Source organism: Mya arenaria, chromosome 8, assembly GCF_026914265.1.
Source record: "Mya arenaria isolate MELC-2E11 chromosome 8, ASM2691426v1".
NCBI lineage: Eukaryota > Metazoa > Mollusca > Bivalvia > Myida > Myidae > Mya > Mya arenaria.
The window spans coordinates 32,877,516-32,904,894 of record NC_069129.1 but is presented as its reverse complement, the minus strand read 5'-3'; the positions used below and the strand labels follow the sequence as shown (position 1 = coordinate 32,904,894).

Below are 27,379 nucleotides of genomic sequence, written 5' to 3'. Positions count from 1 at the left end.
TTCTCATTTTTAGACAGATTTATCATGCCTTTTAATCGTTAATGACAGTGTGCACTGATAATGCGTGATAAAATGACATATTATGAAGTATAATATTCTTAAAATGTACCAAGTAACAATGGCAACCAACCTCAAAAGGCCAAAATAGACATAATTCTATAACGCAATATATCATAAAAGCTATACGTTATTTTGTGTTTGGCATGTCACGCATATCAAATATGGAAATAATATTGAAAGGTAACCCTCTTATGTCTTCAGGCTTTGTAATTTATTTATGAATTATGAGTATTTTTTGTTCCAGATGCCAAGAGTCATTTATAAAGAATATCTGCTTACAATAATGTGTGTATTATGTAGCTGATCATGGGGTAGTACTGCATAGTATAGCCAGAGTGATGGTTATAAAGTCTGGGATTAACTTGCCATAGTATAGCCAGAGTGATGGTTATAAAGTCTGGGATTACCTTGCCATAGTATAGCCAGAGTGATGGTTATAAAGTCTGGGATTACCTTGCCATAGTATAGCCAGAGTGATGGTTATAAAGTCTGGGATTACCTTGCCATAGTATAGCCAGAGTGATGGTTATAAAGTCTGGGACTTACTTGCCATAGTATAGCCAGAGTGATGGTTATAAAGTCTGGGACTTACTTGCCATAGTATAGCCAGAGTGATGGTTATAAAGTCTGGGACTTACTTGCCATAGTATAGCTAGAGTGATGGTTATATAGTCTGGGATTAACTTGCCATAGTATAGCCAGAGTGATGGTTATAAAGTCTGGGATTAACTTGCCATAGTATAGCCAGAGTAATGGTTATAAAGTCTGGGACTTACTTGCCATAGTATAGCCATAGTAATGGTTATAAAGTCTGGGACTAACTTGCCATAGTATAGCTAGAGTGATGGTTATAAAGTCTGGGATTAACTTGCCATAGTATAGCCAGAGTGATGGTTATAAAGTCTGGGACTTACTTGCCATAGTATAGCCAGAGTGATGGTTATAAAGTCTGGGACTTACTTGCCATAGTATAGCCAGAGTGATGGTTATAAAGTCTGGGATTAACTTGCCATAGTATAGCCAGAGTGATGGTTATAAAGTCTGGGATTAACTTGCCATAGTATAGCCAGAGTGATGGTTATAAAGTCTGGGATTAACTTGCCATAGTATAGCCAGAGTGATGGTTATAAAGTCTGGGATTAACTTGCCATAGTATAGCCAGAGTGATGGTTATAAAGTCTGGGACTTACTTGCCATAGTATAGCCAGAGTGATGGTTATAAAGTCTGGGACTTACTTGCCATAGTATAGCCAGAGTGATGGTTATAAAGTCTGGGATTAACTTGCCATAGTATAGCCAGAGTGATGGTTATAAAGTCTGGGACTTACTTGCCATAGTATAGCCAGAGTGATGGTTATAAAGTCTGGGATTAACTTGCCATAGTATAGCCAGAGTGATGGTTATAAAGTCTGGGATTAACTTGCCATAGTATAGCCAGAGTGATGGTTATAAAGTCTGGGACTTACTTGCCATAGTATAGCCAGAGTGATGGTAATAAAGTCTGGGATTAACTTGCCATAGTATAGCCAGAGTGATGGTTATAAAGTCTGGGATTAACTTGCCATAGTATAGCCAGAGTGATGGTTAAAAAGTCTGGGATTAACTTGCCATAGTATAGCCATAGTAATGGTTATAAAGTCTGGGACTTACTTGCCATAGTATAGCCAGAGTAACGGTTATAAAGTCTGGGACTTACTTGCCATAGTATAGCCAGAGTTATGGTTAAAAAGTCTGGGATTAACTTGCCATAGTATAGCCAGAGTGACGGTTATAAAGTCTGGGACTTACTTGCCATAGTATAGCCAGAGTAATGGTTAAAAAGTCTGGGATTAACTTGCCATAGTATAGCCAGAGTAATAGTTATAAAGTCTGGGATTAACTTGCCATAGTATAGTCAGAGTGATGGTTATAAAGTCTGGGATTAATTTGCCATAGTATAGCCAGAGTAATGGTTATAAAGTCTGGGACTTACTTGCCATAGTATAGCCATAGTAATGGTTATAAAGTCTGGGACTTACTTGCCATAGTATAGCCAGAGTAACGGTTATAAAGTCTGAGATTAACTTGATATAGTCTAGCCAGAGTAATGGTTATAAAGTCTGGGATTAACTTGCCATAGTATAGCCAGAGTAATGGTTATGAAGTCTGGGTCTTACTTGCTATAGTATAGCCAGAGTAATGGTTATGAAGTCTGGGACTTACTTGCCATAGTATAGCCAGAGTAACGGTTATAAAGTCTGAGATTAACTTGATATAGTCTAGCCAGAGTAAAGGTTATAAAGTCTGGGATTAATTTGCCATAGTATAGCCAGAGTAATGGTTATGAAGTCTGGGTCTTACTTGCCATAGTATAGCCATAGTAATTGTTATAAAGTCTGGGACTTACTTGCCATAGTATAGCCATAGTAATTGTTATAAAGTCTGGGACTAACCTGCCATAGTATAGCCATAGTAATTGTTATAAAGTCTGGGACTTACTTGCCATAGTATAGCCATAGTAATGGTTATAAAGGCTGGTACTTACGTGCCATAGTATAGCCATAGTAATGGTTATATAGTCTGGTACCTACTTGTCATATTATTGCCAGAGTAATGGTTATAAAGTCTGGGACAAACTTGTCATAGTATACCCAGTGTCTTGGACTTACTTGTCTGGGTAAAGCCATAGTAATGGTTATATAGTCTGGGACTAACTTGCCATAGTGAAGCCAGAGTCATGGCAATAAAGACTTGAACTTACTTGCTACAATATAGCCAGAGTAATGGTTATAAAGTCTAGGGCTTACTTGCCATAGTGTAGCCAGAGTCATGGCTATAAAGACTTGAACTTACTTGCAATAATATAGCCAGAGTATTTATTATAAAGTCTGGGGCATACTTGCCATAGTGTAGCCAGAGTCATGGCTATAAAGACTTGAACTTACTTGCTATAATATAGCCAGAGTCATGGCTATAAAGACTTGAACTTACTTGCTATAATATAGCCAGAGTGATGGTTATATAGTCTGGGGCTTACTTGCCATAGTGTAGCCAGAGTCATGGCTATAAAGACTTGAACTTACTTGCTATAATATAGCCAGAGTGATGATTATAAAGTCTGGGGCTTACTTGCCATAGTGTAGCCAGAGTCATGGCTATAAAGACTTGAACTTACTTGCTATAATATAGCCAGAGTCAAGGTTGCAAAGTCTGGGGTATCAGTATTGCATTTAAATGGTCATAAATTATGGTATCAGTATTGCATCTAAATGGTCATAAATTATGGTATCAGTATTGCATCTAAATGGTCATAAATTATGGTATCAGTATTGCATCTAAATGGTCATAAATTATGGTATCAGTATTGCATCTAAATGGTCATAAATTATGGTATCAGTATTGCATCTAAATGGTCATAAATTATGGTATCAGTATTGCATCTAAATGGTCATAAATTATGGTATCAGTATTGCATTTGAATGGTCTTACTGCACAAAAGATAAGAGTGACTATCTATTAGGCAATGTGAATATAAAAGTACTTAATCAATCCTTGTTTGGTGAAGCAAATTTTCATTTCAGAATTTAAGATTAAATGCCACATGTAATTTTTACTACCTAAGTTACAATTTATGGACAGAAACATATCTTTAAGCATAACAATTAGTCTAAAATATGCTTACATCCATAAAAGGTCAGGTAAATTGGTGAATTCAACCATCACTTAAGAATTTCTCAACCATGCCTGTAGGGAAATTATTTTCGCTTTAAATTTCCCAGCCTATCCATAAAAGTCACTTAACATGACATAATAGGTCTGATTACACATATTTCAAAGTTTCCTTGGCAGAAAAGAGATCATTTAGATGTTGCCTTTGGTTTATTGTCCAATCAGGTGAAGTAATTCTATATATATTTAAACAAACACATCTTTAAAGGAAAATTAACCATGCTTGATATTAACCTTGAAAAGTCTATCTGCAATGTGTAATAAAATGAGCCTAATAGCACCCAAAAAGTTCAACAAGAGCACTAAAAGCTGATTTCAACACTTATCTGGGGGTTTTTTAGTAAATAATGGGGCACTTAGTCAACTTTTAGTAAAACCTTATTTATGGGCCTTGATACACAGGTGCAAATTTTCTAAATTGTCAAAGGTTATTTAGTTATTGCTAAGGAGTAAAAAATAAAATTGTTTCCATATTAGGCGAAATTGCCAGGACGTAATGCAGTCTTCATGGTCTTTGTCTAGTGTGATGGAGGTTTAAGCAGGGAAACTTTCTTAATCTTGGGAAGTTTGGTTGGTTTGTCTAGTGAGTAGTAGTCTCACATTTCATCAAGGCAACCCAGGTTCAAATCCCAGCCAGGGTGCATGAGCTGGTTGATGGATGAGAGGGTTTCTTCTGGTTATTCCCCGACATTGTATGACATAGTAACATTACATTGTTTCCATGGTAACATACCTCTTTCCGCTGGTTGCCTGGACACTATTGGTCCACCACTTTGACTGGAGCTTGGAAGAGCATCTTCACTGGAACTGAATACTGGACGACCATCCTGGAAATGGAAATCGCATCATTTTGCTGCGCATCCGAAGTCCTTCAGTTGGCATTTCAACTGAGGACCTATTATCCTTAAAAATGTGTGCATGAACAGCATGCATTTTCAAAATGATGTGTACAAAAAATATGTTTGGTACTCTAAGGGTTTTTGCCTAGGACCAATTTTTATCAAATATATAAGTCCAAGGGACACACACAAGTAGAAAGTGGATGATAAATGTTATACTTAATATTCATTACCCTTCAATATAACGCACACCACATGCCAATGTCAACAATGGAAAGTTTTCCAGAGTTTATAAAGGGTAGTGATTAACAAAAGGTTTTGCTACAGTTATATAACTTGCATCAATTTTGCCCATTTTTTTTCTTTAGTAATGGCAATCTTTACTTAGTGCAATTCAAATGTTGTCATGACGACTTTGATTATAGCAATGCTGACAACGACAAAGCTTTGAATATAGCACAACCTTTTATTTTTGAAATTCCAACAAACTTCACTTCTTTCCTCTTAACATCGCATTGCAAGACAAATGATGCAAAAAAAATAACAGGGGAAAATCTAATAAAACAATTTTAGTCTCTATGACAGAGAATTGCATGGATCAGTTCACAACAAAGTAGAAGGATGTGTATGAACATCCTTAATAGCTCTGTCAGTACAGCCTCATATGATAGACAGATGTAAGAAGTTCCTGTTGGTCATTCGCTGGGTGCACATTTTTCTTACCTGGCATTTCAAACTGAAGGTAAGCCTTTCCAGTAAAGATACCAGTCAATTTTAGCCAATTACCTTATTTTTGGCGAGGAGTTGAGCTATTTGTTGTTCAAGGGCTTGAAGCCTGACGTCCTGATCTGTCTCCTCCCTGCTCGCCCCACCCACCTAAAATATGCACATACATTTTATTGTTGAGTTTTTTCTTCACTAAATCATATAGCAATGTCCAGTCTAGGACACAAATGGGTTGCTTGGATCCTGAGGACACTCAATTTATAGAGGGACACCATAACTCCAATTCTTTCATTGGCAGAAACTTAGAAACCAGATTTATATATGACCTTGAAAGATAAATTATTTCACTATAAAAACAAATTTAATCATGGAATATTTAGCAAAGGAGGTAATATAGTGCACAACATGTTGGTTTTTTGCTTATCAACTTCCAGTTTCAATTTCGATGAAATTGATTTGCACTCTCTTTATTTGTAATTAATGCTTTATATTTTGAATAAAAGCAGATCTGCTCACGAGATTCAACCTCTTGAGCATCCAAATAATGATGAAATTGCCAAAGAATGCAATCAATGAAACTATGTTGCATACTCAATGTGTTTCTTACCATAGCATTTCTTAGCAGTTTCGGCATGTTTAAAAAGAATTTCACATCTCATATGGTGTAAAAGGGCTCTTTACTTCTTCAGGTTAGTATTTTAAAGCTGCACTCTCACAGATTGAACGTTTTGAAAGCTTTTTTTATTTTTTGTCTTGGAACAAGCCAATTTTTGCAAGAATCTATGGACACCAGTTATATAAGACTGCTGACAAAAAATTAGATTGCAGATTTTTATATATAAGTTAAATTTTTTATATTCTATTCATTTTTCTTAAACCGTTAGTAACGCCATAAAACATTAATTTTCAAACGGAAATATGAAAATCTACGATCTGATTTTTCGTCAGCAAACTTATATCATTGGTTTGCAGATATTTATGCAAAAATTTGCTCTTTCCAAGACAAAATATAAAAAAGGTGTAAAAATGGCATATCTGTGAGAGTGCTGCTTTAAAAGTGTAGAAAATAAATCATGACCAAATTAACAAAACATTTTGACCCCTAATATTATGGATGAAATGCTATGAGTGTAAATTATGTGTATGAAATGCAGAGAAATTAGGAGTTAAAAAGAAAAAAATAAGCCATAATGATTATTCAGGATAATCTGCACAAGGGCAAATCCTTTTCAAAAATTAGATCGGATAAGATATTTTTTAAGTATTGTTGGGAAATAAAGGGCCCTAACTCCTAAATGATTAAAGCGATTTCCATGGCTATCGAACTTGATCAAGGTATTATGGTCACAAACATGTGTTAAAAGTTTGGTGAGGATTGGACAAACAGTTTTCAAGAATTAGATCGGAAACAATCTTCGGGACGTATTTTTCAAGTCTTTTTTTGAAAATAAAGGGCCGTAACTCCTAAATGACAAAAGCGATTTCCATGGCTATCAAACTTGATCAAGATATTATGGTCACAATCATGTATGTAAAGTTTGGTGAGGATTGGACACATACTTTTCAAGAATTAGATTGGAAACATATATTTTTGAAGTATTTTTGGCAAAAAAGGGCCGTAACTCCTAAATGACTAAAGCGATTTCCATGACTATCGAACTTGATCAAGATATTATGGTCACAAACATGTGTTTAAAGTTTGGTGAGGATTGGACAAACAGTTTTCAAGAATTAGATCGGAAACAATCTTCGGGACGTACGTACGTACAGACAGACAGACGTACGTACGGACAAGGGCAACCCTATATGCCACCACTTTGTGGGGGCTGTAAAAAAAATCAGGGACCCTTGACTCCAGAAAGGTAGATTTGATTTCACCTTATGATGTCCCTTCACGATCCCTGGGAAATGTAGTTAGTGTCGACCCCTGGTCTCTCGGCAATGGAACGAACACTTACGAGGGCAATCACAACCTTTATTTATAACTTAAGGGGTACAAGAACTTTTATCCCATATATGGTCATTAATATAGAAGGCTAGACTAAAACACTTGCTGTGAAATAGCCAAGGAAGACACGTACCAGGAACATCTCCACTTTAATATTTTATATCGAGTGCTAGACTTAAACATTTGCTGTAAAAACTCGGTGAGGAGTACAGTAGTATAATCAGAGATAGAGTTCATTCATCTAAGCAAAATCTCAAAGTGATAATGACAGCCAATTTTCTGGAAGAAAAGCAGACATTTCCATCACATATTTTCTATTATTGTCCGTTTATCTACTCTAAAATGATTTTCTTGTTCATAATTTTTGTCCACTTTTCACCTTATGGGTAATGTTTCTTTATAGCAATTAAACTAGAGCTATCACGATTGAGATCAATTCAGAGATTGGAGATGAATGTACGACGCCTGGACACAGAAATCCACAGCCCATGCTGACTAACATTCATATGAAGTTTCATGAGTAAATTTGCAAACCATATTTTACTTAGTCAAGGGTCATAATTCTTGTAAGACGAAGAGAACACATCAATACAAAGAAATTATTATTATTATTATGGTTATGCAATGTTTAAACAAAGGAACAGCTTACAGGGCCTAAAAAAAAATAATGTTTGCTTAGGCTTACATCCTTTTCAAAAATAGGTAGGGTAGGTAGGCATTTTTTTTTATTAGGTTTATATAAGAATATCATTTTCATCATAGCGGAATGGTGTTATCTTCTGGGAATGCATTTAAGGTTTTAAACTACATATTGAAAAGCAATAAAAAAAAAAATTGTTCAAACTAACTTTAAAAACGGTAGGGTCGGCACCTATTCCGTAGGTAGGGTCGGGTAACCCGAACCAAATGTATTTTTTTTTAGGCCTAGGTGGCAGCGGTCCCTCTTCTTATTGTTATGAAAAGTCTTCACCAAGGAGCCTTGTACCTCTATTAATGATATCTGGCAGCTTCATGGGGATTCCCTACAGATTGCACTGGTCAGAAATAAACTTAGTTGACAGCGCTTTTTAGAAGCACGCCGCCATCAGCAATTTCACCTACATAATACTGCCGGGTTCTTCACAAAAATCAATGTAAAAAGAAATATAATAAATTCAAAAAACATAATCATTTTAATAACGAAAGTAACATTTTACAAGTTTAATGGTCCATTCTTTATAAAGGGAATATTATTCGGTTCACCTGTTGGGTTGTATCATTTCAAGTTACTTGCGAAAAGTTCATATCCTACAAGACCATTATGTTAAATGCAATGCATCTTTACACAAGCAACTAGAAGTGATACAACCCCACTGATCAACTGACTAACGTAGTTTATCTTTTATTCCATACCTTTAAAGATTTAATTGAAGTATAAATAGCAATAGTTTTCTTTATTAAATGCACAACATTTGCCAACTGATCTCATGATGTGATTTTCCACATACCCGACTCCTCGTTTTTGACCGGGCTGTTCCTGGGCTCTGTTCTGTGTCTGTGACTGACTGTATCACACTGGTATCCGTGGATGATAGGGGTGGGGGCCCTTCATGACGCTTTCGAAACATCTGCATGGCAGCATCTATTTTGGGTGTGATCAGATCAGGGGCACTCGAATCCTGCAAGAGATATTTTATAAATGACCTTAGAGAGCAACAAAATATTCTTTCAATCATGTAAAGTGTTTTATTATTAGCCTCATAATAGCTCGTAACTAATTCTAGGCTTATTTTGAGGAAAAAATGTATGGCCCATTTTGGGACCATCTGGTGTCTAGTCCCTTTAAGTTTCAATTAAACATTATAAATAAAACAATGATTTTGACACTACAAATAGAGCTTATAAGATACATTTCACGCAAAATATCATGTCAAGTTGAAAGGGATCTTTAAAGGTGACATTTGTTTCGAGCATACACATTTAGTTCAAATACAAATCTAGGCTGATAGTGGTAAAGTTGTTCCCCTCTCACCCAAGGGGTTGTTTGTTTGATCCCTACTAGGGGTAGCTTCTCTTGGCCTCTCACAATGGACACCAGTACTGGGGCGGTATTCATAAAACTTCATAAATCATTTCCTTACTTAAGCACTTTCCTTATTTTATTATCTCTTTAGTCACATGAAATAAAAAATAAAAAATTCAAAAATACATAATTTCTATTGACCTTATTGAAAAAAACACTTATACCTTTCTTTTCATTTGACTATGAAAATTTTAAGAAATTGACTTGAGCTAGGAAATGACTAAGTCACTTAGAAAGTTTTATGAATACCTCCCCTGGTTTCTACCCAGGAAACAGACTCAAGAGTGATTCTATAAGCTATTAGCTTTCGTCACAATCAAGCTTTAAGAAATAAATTTAAAAAAAGTATTGCCTTACTGGATATTACATTGGTTTTAAGGGCAAGTTCCAGATGTACTGAAACTGTTCATCGCATTAAATTTTTCAATTTTAATTTGTTTTCAATTTCAAGTTTCCATTTCAGCAAAATCCTCGATTACTTTAATTTTGTTCACAATTTCTTATTTAAAATGTATTTCTCCAATGCCACCACTGATGCCTGAAGTAATACCTAAATGACTACTTTTCAGGTGACACAAATATTAGATTCAAACTTCTAAAACCCAGGAAGTACATTAAGATGGACCCTGGTATATCAGTACTGGTTTCCACTGAGGCCATAGGCTCGAGGGTGATTATTATACATAAGTTTTTATTCTTCGTCAAAATGAAGACAGAAAATTGGTATGATTATATAATAAGCTGAGCCACAATTTCTAAAACATATTGGTAATTATATGCTATCTAAAAATAATTGCGGTTGTTATGTCAAAATGTACTTTACCAAATTCAGTGAAAACTACAGCTATTACAGGAGTGATGAATACCCCCAAGCACACAGGTATGGTTATATGCCATGTTTTGGAATTAACACATGAGCATGTGCATTTAAAAACTCACCAACTTTTTGCCATTGATGTCAGCCTGAAGATTTTTCAGATCATTTTTTACAAGTAAAGAGCCATTACTTGTTAGGACAAGTGAAATGTGACTAAACTTTTCAGTGCACAATTTCCCATTATGGTAATATAACCAACATTCCTTTGAAGTATCATGAGTATAAGGTCACAATGGAGCAATACTTTTGGAGATACATACAACAAAAGATACTAGTATTTCAGAAAATCTTTTACAAAGGGCAATAACTCTTGTTAGACAAAGTGAAATGACACACAAATTTTACATGTTGACCAAAATTCCTATCAAGTTTTAAGAGTATATATGAACTTATTTTGGAGCTATGCACAAGATTTTGTGATGCTTTTTCAGACCGTTTTTTTACTAATTCAAGGGCCATAACTCTTAAATGGAGTGAAATGTCACACAAAGAGTTCACAATTTCCTGTCCTGACCACCATGATACCTGCATTCTGACAAAGTTTCATGAGTGTCGGTGTTTTTCTTTTGGAGCTACATGTATTACAAAATATGTAATGTGACAGAACAGGATGTGATATTAAGTCAAGGGCCATAACTCATCAGAGAAGATGCAATACTTTAATAGCTACATGCAACCTATGATTTTGTACTGCTTTTCAGAATTGTAGGTGCACAATTTCCAATGCTGACCATCATTCTGGCATTCTGATGAAGTTTTATGAGTGTTAGTGCAATGCTTTTGGAGCAACATGCATTACAAGATTTTGTGATGTGACGGGACGAGACTGGACGTGTGAAACTCATATATATAACCCCCAGATATAATATTTATCAGAGAGAATAATAACCAGGAAAAAAGGATATGTTGATCATTTACATCATTATTTCTTAATGGAAATATTATACTTTTTCCCCACAGATGTCAGATTACTCTTAGATATTGTCAATCCCGGGGGTTTTCATTTCATTTTTCTGCAAGTAAATGGGTGTTTTTATTCATTTTTTCACAGAAAGAAATAACATAATATCCTGTTTTCTTAATATCCTCTTTCCTTCTAAGAAATGTTCAATGTGCAGTGACTTTAATGAGGACAAAAATTCTAAACAAAGAGAAAACAAATTTACCATTTTTGACCACATTGGAAACACACTAAGAAAAATGGGAACATAAATGAACAGCTATAAAAACTCCCTTGGGTCAATGTTTATCAATGATCGAAACAGGGAGGAAGATCCGGGATTCAATGTTACAGTGAGTGCATTGTATGGCTACACATCAGATTCATGGGCCCCCGTTCTCAAGGAATGAAAAAATACTGTCTGATACTGTGACCCACTTTTTTTACCCTGAATTCAATGAAAAAATGCCTTTGTCCCATCTATTGTTTGTTACTCGATTTATCACGTATATTTTTGCCTGCGTCCTATCTATGCTAGCGTCCTATCCACAGTTTAAGACAGTACTTTTTTGGCTAATTTTAGTGTCTTAAATGATGCATTTTAGTGTTTAGTATGCATATTGTCTCTACCATATTGACATTAATTGGGGGTTGGGAGAATGCAAAACGTTTCAAAATTATGCTTCAACAGATTTTGTGATATGTATTAGAAATTAATTACATTTTAGCATGTTTAAGAAATAGCTTTTTGAGACTAGAGTCTGACTTATATTACCATCCTTAAACATTTGCCCACATGTTAAACCAGGGGATGATTGTTTCAGAGTAAGTTTCTAGCCATATTTTATTCAAAATTATCAAGTGTCTATCAAAAGAATGTCTAGAAGAAAACATTCTCCATTTTCATGAATAAATAATTACAAGATAAAATACAACCTAATCTACCAAATTTTAAGTGTCATATGGCCAGACTGCTGATAATTGTTGAATAATTACTTTCTGCCATTTTCTGAACGTTTATTGATGGAAAGAAGATATGGTAATTATGAAATATGAATGATAAATCTCAGTAGGAATTTAGTTCCTTTTAAGAATATTTTATTATAAAATCAGACCACGTCACATCACAGACAGATGTCATGAACTGTTTCCTGAAGGGGATACCTTCCGGGAAGCAGACGTGTCTCCCTAATTTCCTGAAATTGCGCTGATGATAATTTAATATAAAAAATAGAACACTTGCAGTAGAAAAGTTGTCAGCAGTCAGCACTTTCACTTTCTGATTATTATGGACTATTTTGACATTAAGAAGTTCGGGATAACTTAAATGCTAGTTGAAGTCTCTACTTGATTGTAAGTCTCAGCTTGAATGATTGTTAGGAGTCTCGACTAGATTTGTTTGTAGTGTCATCTAAATTGGTAGTCAGAAGTCTCACTTCGATTGAAAGTCAGGAATCTTAAGAAGATTGATAGTCAGGAGTCTCCACTAGATTGGTATTTGGTAGTGTCGTCTAAATTGGTAGAATTGTCAGAAGTCTCACCTAGATTGGTTGTTATGAATGTCGCCTAGAAGTCGAGATTGCAAGTCAAGAGTCTCGACTAGATAGGTAGTACAGGGTATTTACTAGGTTGGTAGTCAGGAGTCTCCACTAGATTGGTAATCAGTAGTCACACCTATATAAGTAGTCAGTAGTCTTAACAAAATTGGTAGTCAAGAGTCTCTACTGGATTGGTGTGATGGAGATAATATCAGGTAATGTTTATTGTCTGTCAGACGATGACAGTGTGGTTGAGGTCATGTTGGTGGTCTGTCAGACAATGACAGTGTGGTTGAGGTCATGTTGGTGGTCTGTCAGACAATGACAGTGTGGTTGAAGTCATGTTGGTGGTCTGTCAGACAATGACAGTGTGGTTGAGGTCATGTTGGTGGTCTGACAGACAATGACAGCGTGGTTGAGGTAATGTTGGTGGTCTGACAGATGCAGGTGGTGGGGTTGAGGTCATGTTGGTGGTCTGACAGACAATGACAGCGTGGTTGAGGTCATGTTGGTGGTCTGACAGACAATGACAGCGTGGTTGAGGTAATGTTGGTGGTCTGTCAGACAATGACAGTGTGGTTGAGGTCATGTTGGTGGTCTGACAGACAATGACAGCGTGGTTGAGGTAATGTTGGTGGTCTGACAGACAATGACAGTGTGGTTGAGGTCATGTTGGTGGTCTGACAGACAATGACGGTGTGGTTGAGGTCATGTTGGTGGTCTGACAGATGCAGGTGGTGGGGTTGAGGTCATGTTGGTGGACTGACAGATGATGACAGTGTGGTTGAGGTCATGTTGGTGGTCTGACAGACAATGACGGTGTGGTTCAGGTCATGTTGGTGGTCTGACAGATGCAGGTGGTGGGGTTGAGGTCATGTTGGTGGTCTGACAGATGGTGACAGTGTGGTTGAGGTCATGTTGGTGGTCTGACAGACGATGACAGTGTGGTTGTGGTCATGTTGGTGGTCTGACAGACAATGACAGTGTGGTTGAGGTCATGTTGGTGGTCTGACAGAGGATGACAGTGTGGTTGAGGTCATGTTGGTGGTCTGACAGACAATGACAGTGTGGTTGAGGTCATGTTGGTGGTCTGACAGACAATGACAGTGTGGTTGAGATCATGTTGGTGGTCTGACAGATGATGACAGTGTGGTTGAGGTCATGTTAGTGGTCTGACAGACAATGACCGCGTGGTTGAGGTAATGTTGGTGGTCTGACAGATGCTGACAATGAGGTTGAGGTCATGTTGGTGGTCTGACAGATGCCGACAGTGTGGTTGAGGTCATGTTGGTGGTCTGACAGATGCAGGTGGTGGGGTTGAGGTCATGTTGGTGGTCTGACAGATGGTGACGGTGTGGTTGAGGTCATGTTGGTGGTCTGACAGATGCAGGTGGTGGGGTTGAGGTCATGTTGGTGGTCTGACAGACACTGAGTGTGGTTGAGGTAATGTTGATGATCTGACAGATGCTGGTGGAGTGGTTGAGGTAGTGTTGGTGGTCTTACAGACACAGACAGTGTGTTTTAGGTAATGTTGGTGGTCTGACAGACGCCGACAGTGTGGTTGAGGTAATCTTGGTTTTCTAACAGATGCCGACAGTGTGGTTGAGGTCATGTTGGTGGTCTGACAGACGCCGACAGTGTGGTTGAGGTCATGTTGGTGGTCTCACATGCCGACAGTGTGGTTGAGGTCATGTTGGTGGTCTAACATGCCGACAGCGTGGTTGAGGTCATGTTGGTGGTCTCACATGCCGACAGTGTGGTTGAGGTAATGTTGGTGGTCTAACATGCCGACAGCGTGGTTGAGGTCATGTTGGTGGTCTCACATGCCGACAGCGTGGTTGAGGTCATGTTGGTGGTCTCACATGCCGACAGTGTGGTTGAGGTCATGTTGGTGGTCTCACATGCCGACAGTGTGGTTGAGGTCATGTTGGTGGTCTCACATGCCGACAGTGTGGTTGAGGTCATGTTGGTGGTCTAACATGCCGACAGCGTGGTTGAGGTAATGTTGGTGGTCTCACATGCCGACAGCGTGATTGAAGTCATGTTGGTGGTCTCACATGCCGACAGTGTGGTTGAGGTCATGTTGGTGGTCTCACATGCCGACAGCGTGGTTGAGGTAATGTTGGTTGTCTGACAGATGCTGATGGTGCAGTTGAGGTAATGTTGGTTGTCTGACAGATGCTGATGGTGCGGTTGAGGTAATGTTGGTTGTCTGACAGATGCTGATGGTGCAGTTGAGGTAATGTTGGTTGTCTGACAAATGCTGATGGTGCAGTTGAGGTAATGTTGGTGGTTTCACAGATGCTGACAGTGTGGTTGAGGTAATGTTGGTGGTTTCACAGATGCTGACAGTGTGGTTGAGGTAATGTTGGTGATCTGCCAGACGCCGATAGTGTGGATGAGGTAGTGGTGGTGGTCCAACAGACACAGATGGTGTGTTTCAGGTTATGTTGGTGCACACATTCTTAAAAAGATACATACCTTAAGGTGTTCAGATTCTGCTCCACTAGACAACAGGTAGTCTAGAAACTCATCAAGACCTGAAAATGCATATGAAAAACATAAAACATATACAAAGGTTTTCTTTTATGGCACATTTAAAACGTATCAACATATACAAAATATGTGAACATATGATTCAAACAAAATCAATCACATTATGAAATAGAAAAAGGGCTTAGCCATAATATTATATGGTGCTCAAATATTATAAATGGGCTTAAATGCATCAGAAGGTTTGCCCGGGCGGTGTATTAGTGCCCTAATACATTGTCAAACTGCCAATCTGTTGTTGATAAGTCATAACCTTTCTTTAACAATAAAAACACAGCTGCAGAAGATTTTACTTATTTTTAATTGCTGTGAATAATTATTTAAAATGTAAATATTGCTCGCATGTTTGCCTGTGTTCATACTGTATAAAGGCAGGAGACAAGCATGCACTTTTACACTCATACACGCTTTATTGAATTTGTTTGCGTGCTTTCCTGCTTTTATATGGCATAAGGCACACAAAAAACGTGATCAATCCTTAAATCTAATTATCATTATTTTAGAAGTATTATTTGATATTTATCAAATTACACTCTTGTCACACAAATCCAGGCATGGTCGGTGCTTAATACATAAATTCGTTCAATCTTGAGGTGACTTATTTTCCATTCAAAACATTCTGGATGCAATTCTGCCTTCTCAATCACCTCTGTTTTTTTCATACATGTGTATATGGTATTAACCAATTTCAATAATTGTAATTACATTTTTTAAAAGTATGCAGACATGTTCTAAATTGTCATAGGTTGTCTTCACATTAATTTGGAATAGTAACTAGTTGGTATGGTCAGTGTGTTAAGAAACTCATCAGATAACAGGATATTGCTGGTGGATTTTCAATTTGTCTTGCAAAAGTGCAATCTGTTCCAGACAGAATTGCCAGGCATATTAATACCCAAAACACATTTTTCGTCTTAACAACGAATACAATTGGCTGTCACTGAGACTTTTTTTAACAGTTCAATCAATATGCACTGCTATTTCTCCGGCCAAAGAAAGAGAAATTCCATGAATGCAGACCCAAAATATTATTATTTTGTAACATGGCATAAAAATATCCTGCTTGAGACGAAAAAAATCATGTGTGCTAAAAAGGTTTTCGTTAACACTCAGGTTCCATGCCAGAACTGACAGACATCATAACCAGATATGTCTCTTGTATAACAATGGTGATGCTGGAGATGATTGGTTTATTCTAAAATGTAAAAAATACTTAAAGTGTGTGATTCATACAAGAATATTAAAACGAAAACATTTTAAAGAATATGCCGGAGTCTGCCAGTATACAAGTTAAAAGAATTACATGATACTAAATTTGAATATAGAAAATCATTTATCCAAACAATATAAATGTGTTTGGTGTATATGCGTGTAAAATGCAGTACATGTATATTGGATCCCATACATCATCGATAATTTACAATAGCAAAATTATGAAAAACAGTAATTCTTATCATTGTGTTTTTAATGAATATAGTATAAATAGAATTAAAGAATACAAGTATGAATGTATCAAAGCAAATTTCTGAGTATGTTTGCTTCAATTTGGAATTCTTACAAATAAACAATAAATGCTTTGCATTAAATTTGTACATGTATATATCATAAAGGAAACAAAGCGTAAATATCTGTTTACCAGTTATCATACTTGAAATGTGTAATTCTCCAAGGAAAATGCTGAATATTTTGATTTTACAATTCAATTATCCGCAAATAATACAGACGGGACAACACTATTCAATTTCAAATTCAAATTAACATCAACATTGAACATATTAAGAAAAAGGACTCTGTTATTTTGTGTTATAAATGGCAATGGGGGGGGGGGGGGGGGGGGGGGAGTATTGGAAACAAAAAAGTAGTTCCAATAACAGGGTTCATACAGCAAGTCAGGCTTAAAATTCAAGGAGTTTCAAGGAGTTTTCAAGGACTAATAATTGATTTTCAAGGACTATCTTAGGTCGTTATTAGTTACATAAACGACAAATGTTTAAATGTTTTGGAACAAAATATAAAATTTCCACTTTTATTTCAATGTTTTAGAACATACAATTTCACCCAAATTGTCTATAATTGCTTCAACTTTTCATTCATTTCTACAGAAAGGCTATCTCTAATTGTCTTTTTTTCTTTTGCTCTTCTCCTATTACAATTTGCTTCCGTTAACAACTTTAAGTTGCCTGTATTTTCGGCTTTTGCAAACAGACAATCAGCATTTTTTTTCCAAATGATCTATGTCATTTGCAATTGTCACTTTTTTCTTCTTTATTTTTTCAATTTCCTCCAATATATTTTTCCTCTTGCCTTACTGAATTTCAGTGTTCTTTTTTTCTCGTTCACTCTCTAGATTTGTAGCTGCAATGAGTCACAACTGTTTGCAATGTCCACAAAATCTCGCTTTTCAATATGGTGTTTTTGTTCAAATAGCTTTTCAAATTATTATTATTGTTATTGGTCAATTGCTGTGTTGGTGGTGGTGGTGGTATAGAGGGAAAAATGTTTGTAGAACCAGTAGAACTATCTCTTTTCTTAGTGGTAAACATGTCCAGCGTACAAGTTGACGGCAACATATTCCGTTTATGTTTGTCTGATTTTGCGTGGCTTTTGATCGCAGACTCGCCCATAGAACTTATATCAATGACTTTGGAGCAAAGTTTGCACATTGCCTTGATTTAAGAACAATATCAACTTTACCATACAACAAAGGATAACATTGAAAATTTACAAATGGCAATCACTCAAAAAATACTGCACCCAAAGTTCTGCTTTCTGTGAAATGCACTTCTCCTAAATGAGATATATTTGTAATGAAATATGAAGTCAATACCTCAAAGACTTTCCAAGGAATGCTCCAGGCAAAAATACAAGTATGAAAATTAACAAAAGTCAGTAACTAAAAAATAAATGCATCCAGAGTTGGGGTTGCTATGTACTGCACTTTTTCCCATTGAGATATATCTGTATATGAAGTTTGAAGTCAATACCTTAAAGATTTTTTGAGTTATTAACCTGACAAAAAATATGTATGAAAATTTAAAAATGGCAATAACTCATCCAGAGTTATGGTTCATGTGCATTGCATTTCTCCTGAATGAGATCTATCTGTACATGAATATTGAAGTCAATACCTCATATACTCCTGACAAAGATAACTATGAAATTTAACAAAGGGTAATAACTAAAAAAAAATGCCGCCAGAGTTATGGTTCCCGTGAATAGCACTTCTCCTAATAAAATCTATCTGTATAAAGTTTGAAGTCAATACCTCAAAGACTTTGCAAGTTATGCTCTGAACAAGATTGTCCGGATGCACATAAACACTCTCACACACACAAAAACACACACGGGCCTTCCATAACTATATCCCCTTCGCCTTTCGGCAGGGGATAATAAAATTGTTATTTTGCAAAAACAACAGTTAAAATAAGATAACTGTTCTGCTCTATTCATAGACGAGACAACCCACACAAAACAGGACAAAATATCTATCCTTGAGGATGGGTATTGTGTCCGATTTTTAGCCCCAGAAATGCAAGAGAGAATCTCTCCACATGGGGATTACAGACAGTGACCATCCTGACATGGCCTTAATTAACATATAGATTCCAGACGTCTTGGGTGTCTAAATCACTCTCAGCTCCAGAAATTTTCATAAATCTTTTCTGCTCTAATGGTGAGGACTGGGTCACCATACAGAATTCGCAAAAGTCATCTGCCCCTTCATCTAAGTCTGGTAATTTATGAGTGCTAATTCTTTTTACCATTTTCCAGACAAAGATGAAAAAAAATGAATATTAAATTTTAAGTCAGAAGAAAACATGCGCCTTCTGTGGTTACTAGGCAATAAGGAAGTAAAGCCGACCATACAAGTAAAGCCATCATTTCCTTGTAGGGCGTAATAATGAGGAAAAACAGAAAGCTGCTTAGCATTACAGAGAACTATATTAACTAACAAGCCGTTGTGATGTGAATGGCAACGAGTGATGGATCTCTTCTTACATACACTCATTATCTGGCGTTAAGATGGGCACTTACCCGGTACAGATGTGTCAACAAACGCATGAGGATTTCCCAGACGGTCCTTCCCATCCAGATAATGTAGCTGCGTCAGATTTGAGAATAATTCTCGTTCATAACCTGTGAAGGGATTATGTAAAATGGTAAAAGTCACATGAACTGATATTGAAAGTAGGTTTTTATTTTCAAGTGAGTGCTGCTGTTTCAATTTAAAACGAAATCTAACTCATAAATAAGAATGGGTTTTATTGGCAAAAGCGTATCACGATATTTCATCAGCAAATCACAATATTTATTGCAAAATATCTTCTAAAAATAAAAAAAATAAAATATATGGATATTAACAAGTTTTATGGTTAAGATCATCTCCATGTCTCTTTCTGTTTTGATAATCTGTAAATATAATGTATGAATAATGCTTTTATTCTTTCATGATGACTTTGCCTTTTTGTAATGCTGCAAATTTGTCTACAATAGTAATAGCATTACTATTTGATACCCCTTGTTGGACTCAACTGTTTTGCATTATATAATTAATATATATATTGAAGGGACAAACTATATAATAGTTGTAACGCAGAGTTTAGTGCACTCGCTTCTCACCTACGTGACCTGGGTTTGATTCCCGGTCTGGGCGCATCTGATTTTGGTTTGTGGTCACCAATTCAGACGAATGGGTTTTCTCCGGTTTCCCCACAACAAGACCACACTCTTGCGCAACATTGTGCCAATGGGAGTGATTAATACAAGTTGTAATAACTTGTTTCACAATCATTGTAAAAAAAGTTTAAACTAACCATTTTGCATCATGTAATTAATATACAACAGTTATTGAAGGAACAATCTAGTCACTAGGTGTTAATTTGCAGGCATTTCATCTTATGTTATTTCTTTGTTTGCATGATAAATAGTGGTTTTACAATACACCAGTATAGTTTTAAATCTCATGTCCATGTGAATTTGAGAAAATTGCTAATCAAGTTGGAATACAAATGATATGTCAGACCCCCTCATGGAATCAATTTAGTATGGCTCCTACTAAAACTTAAAGGTGATGAGAATTTACCTGAATTGTGACAGACTGGGTTACTGGATCCATCCAGACTAAGTACAAGATGTGTAAGGTGAACCAGTCTACACAGGCACTGTGCCAGGTGGGCAGGGCTTGCCAGTCTGTTGCCATGGAGATCGAGGTGTGACAGGCGATAGGCGGGGCCAGATAGGGGTTTCAGGCCAGTAAGGTCCTCTAACTGGTTGTAGCTTAGGTTGAGTTTTTCAAGGTTCCTAAAATAAAATAGATAAATCAAGGATCTTACATGAGTGTTCATTTAATACGGAATTTATTAAACAAATTTTCTAAAATTGATAAAAAAAACGACCATTGACAGGTTATTTTGCAAATTTTAGTAAATGAGTTTAATAAATTTCATATTGAATGACTACAAATGTGAGATTCTATTTTTATGATAAATACTTATGTGCCAATTTACAGTGATAAAAACATAGAACGTTGCTATGAAGTGCTGCTATTTTCAACGCCACACTTTTTGGATAGTTATTACACTAATTATAAATCAAAAATATAAAATTTTGTTACTTTATGATGGCACGTCATTTATGATATAAATGATGTTATTGATATTTTAAACAACTTTGATAACATGTTTATATAATGGTTCATTGCAAAACACTGTTTATTGCACAAAATAAGACTTTCACAAAACAAATAATAAAAGTCATCTTTGAAAGTCTCAAAATATGTGACACAAAATGAATATTTTCAATTCCATTAATTTCGGTAACAGTCTATGATGTTACATGTATGATTGGAAAATCCAGCATACAGTCTTCGGTAAAAACATTGACTCAGATCAAGGGAAAAAACACAAGGATTAAGAAAGTAACAGTTTTCCAGGCCTGACCGATCATAGTTTTTTTAAATTATATTGTATATCCATGAATATACAGACAATTATTTACAAATGAGTAATGAAGTTTGTCAATATCTTATTTGATAAAAATACACCTCAAAAAACAAACCTTAATGCTGTCAAGCCCTGGACAGATTTCAACAGATTACATGATAAATTCAGTGTTGTCAAGTTCACCAAATTATCGAGGCCTTCGATGTAGCTGATCTGATTAGCAGACAGATCAAGGTGCTTCAGCAATCTCAGATGTCGGAGGCATTCAACACGACTGATGTAATTACTATGGAGGTTCAGGCTGACAATGTCATTGGGAAGTGGCGTGTCTTTCAAACTTGATATACCGCAATCTATCAGACACAGGTCCTTTGAATCATGATCGATAGAGCTGCTGGCCATCTTTTTGAACTGGGCTAGTTACATTGTTACTAGAAATCTGAAATGATAAAAAAACTTAATTAGGTAGAGCAATCATACCTTTTCTAGTTAGCAATGTGTTTCTGAACATATCATAATTATTTTTGTATGCCGCCTTTGAAATGAAAACCGTTGGAAAAGACCTTTGCCTCAGGTCCTATGAACGTTAAAAACACATAAAAATATTGCCACTGGTAGTTCCTTTGCTTTTGTTACAAGACTGTATGCTTTTTCATAATTTGCCTAGGTATGCTGTTTTTTTTCCAGTTTTTAACAAAATTTTCATCCTTGTCTAACGTGAGACGGAATGGCTGTGTCCCGGGGCATTGCCAGTGATTCAGCATCTTAGCTCATCATTGCAATTAATCCAATAAGCAACGATGATGCATACGCTAATGTAAGATTGTCTTTATTAACTACTTGTGTACTTCTGAAACATTCTGTCTTTTCTATGATTTTGAAAAGATTTGAGGCCTTCTGCATTCGCAAATCTAACATTACTTACAAACAGTACCTAATGCAAGATGTGTACACAAAAGGAAGTTGAAATATTACACAGTTATGTTTTAAGGGTCTGGATACCATTCAAAACATGTGCAAAGGCAATCTCATGAACCACATTATCAAGGCCTGATTAGTGCTAAAAATAACTGATAATACAAGAGTACAAGAAAGTGACGCCTGGAAGATAACTAATGCCCCAGTGCCGCCGTGGGTCACAAAACAATGCACAAATTCTTAAATCAGGCAATAGAGGACGTCCAGTCCATAATACAGGCCAAGCCCAAAGGTTCTTTGAAACAGGCGTATAAAAAGCTGCAGAGTAACAAAAGAAACAAAGCTTATGTGCGAAATGCAAATACTGTGGAAAATTCTGCAAGTCCAGTCTTCGGCAAAAAGCAAACACATAATGTGGGAAATTTAATCATTTCGTTTCAGAATGTCAATCCAGAAAATTGAACTAAACACAGCCATATCAGAGACAGTTTGACATTTCAAGTGACGATGATATATTCAAAAACAATTACTTTGGGAAAGTTCAATCCAAATCTAGCCACCATGAAATTAGTCAGGAAACAAATAACAATTAGATTTGAATTAGATGGTGGAAACACAGCTAACATTTAACACAGGTCCAGAGGACCAAATTACTGAATTTGATTCTTTACTGAAAATGTATGATAATTTGAAATTAATTAAGTCAGCTGGAAAGTGAAACTTGCAACTGAAAGATCCTAATACAAACAAATATGACCATGTTTATTTCCAATGTCATTGACGAAGAGAATTATGACTTGATTCAAATTCAGTACTATTGTAACGTTTCTTCTCTAGCTAGCTCGGACACGCTACCTTAAATTAAACTGCAACCCTATTCTCGGACTGCATTGTCCCAAAAATTAAGTATGAAATTAGTAATATATACAAGTGATTAACAATGATTGCTTACAAAACCAATGATCGGAGAAATAATTATTATGGTAGAAGAATCAATGTTTAATTATCCCAAAAGCAAGAACAAACAAACAGAAACACTACAACACATATGCTATAACTTCAAACAGGACCAGCATACAAAACGCTTATAAACCAATCACAATATATCAGCAAAACCTGCAGTCCTAAGTGTATAGCTTTTACGGGGAATCAAACCATTGACCCTGTTCCGTCTGTATCGCAATGATCCAGGCTTACTAAGAGGCCAAAAAGAAACCCCACGGATGTCTGAACCTAGAAACTAGAAGCTGTAGCGCAATGCTTCACTTTAATTCTCCTAGCCTCCAATAGTTCAGAACCCGCCCTCAACAGTACAAAAAGATACTTTAAGGCTTCCCTATATATCAACGTGATATTCTCACATCGGCGTCGAGACACGAACTGACTATTTCTATGCCTTTCGCTTGTTATATACCCTAACATTACGTGATCAAAATGGAATGGTCCATTTAAACAAATCCTATGGGTGAAACCATTATACAAACTAATGTTACAGAGTAGAGGTATCATGTTTATCAAACTTACGAAAAAGTAGAAAACTATTAAGAATACAACTTATTTGTATTAATTAATTATTTACTAGCTAAATTTAGACACATTTAATACTAAAACCATAACATTAGTATTAAATACACGAAATCATCATAAAGAAGTCATAGCGATAAAGCGAAAATCAAATACTCTATAAAATTCACTAAAACAGAAATGATTATTTTCCGGGCTCCAGACTACATGATTCCATGAACATTACACTATAATGTTTATATCTGTCCAGAATAACAAAATGACTAGTTGACAATGGATGATTTAAAATCTAAATTTAAATAAGTGTCTGAGGGAATTTGCACTTTCAAAGGAACACTTCATCTTGAATAAGTGTCTGAGGGAATTTGCACTTTCAAAGGAACACTTCATCTTGAATAAGTGTTCCAGGGTAATTGCACTTTCAAAGGAACACTTCATCTGTAATAACTGTTTGAGGGTTATTGCACTCTTGAATGAACATTTCATCCTGAATTAGTGCTTGAGGGTAATGGCACTTTCGAAGGAACACCTCATCCTGAATAAGTGTTCAAGGGCAGGGCTCTCAATAAGAGCCGGGGGCCGGGGATATCCCCCGTCAATTATGGCTGTATGACCCGGCTACTATCAGGTTAACAGCTGCCTTGTCAATTAGTAATATGTCATGTCATGATTGTATTCTTAAAATGTCCCTTATCTTAAATGATAATAATACTTTGTCTAAATGTAAAAAAAATGAATTGAAACAATGTATTACGATCAATTTTATTGTTAAAAGCGCCCGTTTGCCGATTTGCATCGTGGTATTCAAAGGCTTCCTTGGCTAATAGCCCCCAAGTCAAATAGCCCCCATTTTGGTCAAATAGTCCCCACTCACATTTTAAAATTGGTCAAATAGCCCCCAAAAAACTCCCCCACTTTTTTATTTTTATGGAATAATCCAATATACACTTTAAAAATTGTCATCCAGCACCACATTCATGAACTCATTTCCACAATGAAAGCTTTGCTAACAATCAATCATTTTAAACTAAATCAAAATTAATTGTTATTAAAAATATATCAAAGAGAAGGTGTGCAAACTAAATTATTTGAAGTCAGTTATTAAGCTAAGTGTGAACCGAATTAATATTGTGCAAACTAAATTATTTGAAGTCAGTTATAAAACAAAGTGTGAACCCACTTCAATCTTTCTTCAAAGGATTATTGCACAATGTGATAATTTAGATGCCCTATATTCTCTAATTAATAAATCTTTCATATGTGCAAATTATTTTTTTTATATTTTAACATTTTAATTATCAACAAATGCTAGTGTTTGATTAGCAATTATGTAAATGCAATATATCTTAAAAATATTACAACTTACCTTCAAATATAAATACAAATATCTTAAAAATATTATAACTTACCTTTAAATATACATTCATTATGATTCAAATATCTTAAAAATATTACAACATACATTCAAATATCTTAAAAATATTACAACTTACCTTCAAATAAAAAAAAGGAGTGGGAGCTATTTGACCAATTTTTTCCAAGTGGGGGCTATTTGACCAAAAGTGTGGGTGCTATTTGACCAAAATGGTGGCTATTTGACTTGGGGGCTATTTGACCAGGTTCCATTCAAAGCGCTTGTATTTGAACTAATATGCATCTACTAAACTTGGAGTGCTTTGAATCTGACAAACGCTTATTTAAAATAAGATGAGATGATATCGGCGTATTAATTCATTAAAGTACAACCCAGAACTTCGGCGATAACAAGCTAAATATTCGATAAAACAACAACATTAAAATGCGAAAATGTCAAAAAGTAAAAAAGACGGGAAGGACGATGTTAAACAAAGAAAAATGGAATCGTTCTTTGTTTCTAGGTAGGTATATGAATGACATTCCAGTTATATTTATGGCGACTCAATGACGGCGCAATTGTGGCTTTGAAATGTCATTGCAAGAACTGCACATATTTCGGATACGATTATTTTCGACTGTGTTGATATTCTTTTGAAAGACCCAATTTTCTGTTACAATGACTGCTTTAAGCTAGTTTATCTGACATCTTAGTAAGTTACTGATACAGGTATGTGGATTGTTATTTATATAAACTTTAAAGCTGTTTGATGCTCAGGAATGATGCTAACTCTCTCCCAGTTTTTTGAAGACTTGGAGAGGGTGGGGCACTTGTTATTGATTTGAGGTATCAAGTAACACTGCAATAAGAAAACCCCTGCCCAAATTATTTTAACATCTGATGTTAAGAATTTCAATATTGTTAATACTGCATTTACAATCTTTGATTTTCATAATACATGTTGTTGTATTGTACATGTTAAATGATGCTTCTGTGCAAACTGAAGGTGGAGAACCTATGACCGGAGACGAGATTGCCGATCTAGTTTGGGATGAAGTGCTGGTTTATAGCAAGGCATTTGATCTGCCATGGGCTGATGACTCAGAGCTGGAGGATGACTATTTTGATTAGAAGATGACTATTTTAGATGACTATTTTGATTCAATTTTCCTTTTTTGAATAAAAATATGTATGTTTTTGAACCAAGGATTATTTTTGTTTACTTGTATCAATGGTATTAACATATGTAAAATGATGTTCAAAACAGGAATTTTGGTCTAATGAGAGCTAACCTTGACTGAATTCATAATGCTTAAAATCGTTTTCGGTCGGGGCCGCCCGGCCGCAGGCCCCCTGGCTGATTAGGGGCTAGCCCCTAAAACCCCTTTGGGGGAGATCCCCCAGACCCCCCTTCTACTTTCCTAGAACAACCTCCTACTTCAAAACTTATTGAGAGGGTAATGGCACTTTCGAAGGAACACTTCATCTTGAGTAAGTGTAAGAGGGTAATGGCACTTTCGAAGGAACACTTCATCTTGATATTGGTGCCTGCTCATCCCATTCCAGTTGCAATGATGTTTCAAAAAATAATTTATTAGGCAGCTTGTCCAAAAGTTAAGTTGTCCAAAACAAATTTAAAGTCTGAGACACCTACAGACTTGCTATTGTCTTAAGTCATAGTGAAAAAGACCTAAGAATTATTGTGTTATTGCATAGACCTAAAGACGCTGAGCAAACTTTGAAATGCAGCCATTACTTGCTTCCTGGAGTAACAAATCTACCTCTCTGCCTTTGGAACAGTCAGAGGTTCACATGTCTGATACTAGGCATTCATATCACACATTAATTAAAATATACATTTTAAAAAGCTTAGAAAAATACAACTGTTGTTTACAAACATGGAATATGATCAACAGAACATTGAAAGGAACATTTTACAATTTAACTATTCCGTCAATGTAACTGCTGCCTTTGGACCTTGATGAATTCAAATGACTGCCAATAACGTGATAACTGTTTAAAAATGATTTGATTTGACTATCCGAAAATTTCATCCGAAATAAAATGCAACTCACATTTATAAATACTGCTTAAGGAAGTCTTTCAATTACTTTATCGTTTTTCTCAGTTGCATTTTTACATCGAATACACAAATGATGAAAAATGGTAATGGTAATTTGCTAGTTTATTCATATGTGCTTAAAAATCGTGTTGAAATTCAGGTTCAAACTTGCCGCTGAGCAGACGCGTTTGTTTGTCGTAAACTTTAGACTCATCAGTGTTGTAATTGATTTAAACAGTTTACTATATATTATCACATTTTTAAAACATTTATTATATATATATATATATATATATATATAATGTAGTATTTGTTAATTTTAAGCATA

General features: G+C 35.8%; 1 protein-coding gene across 1 annotated transcript in view; it reads right to left on the bottom strand.

Moving 5' to 3' along the window:
• LOC128243570 (leucine-rich repeat and coiled-coil domain-containing protein 1-like) overlaps window positions 1-27,223 on the bottom strand; it is a 183,808-nt gene extending 156,585 nt beyond the window's left edge. The window contains exons 1-8 of the mRNA XM_052961418.1: window positions 27,065-27,223; window positions 21,309-21,632; window positions 20,335-20,552; window positions 19,287-19,388; window positions 15,180-15,238; window positions 8,769-8,939; window positions 5,394-5,483; window positions 4,502-4,595 (exon numbers count right to left, since the gene is read on the bottom strand). Of these exons, the coding sequence (XP_052817378.1) occupies window positions 4,502-4,595; window positions 5,394-5,483; window positions 8,769-8,939; window positions 15,180-15,238; window positions 19,287-19,388; window positions 20,335-20,552; window positions 21,309-21,595 (1,021 nt within the window). The 5' untranslated portion in view covers window positions 21,596-21,632; window positions 27,065-27,223. The remainder of the gene's footprint in view (window positions 1-4,501; window positions 4,596-5,393; window positions 5,484-8,768; window positions 8,940-15,179; window positions 15,239-19,286; window positions 19,389-20,334; window positions 20,553-21,308; window positions 21,633-27,064) is intronic.
• Between the last annotated feature and the right edge of the window lie 156 nt (window positions 27,224-27,379).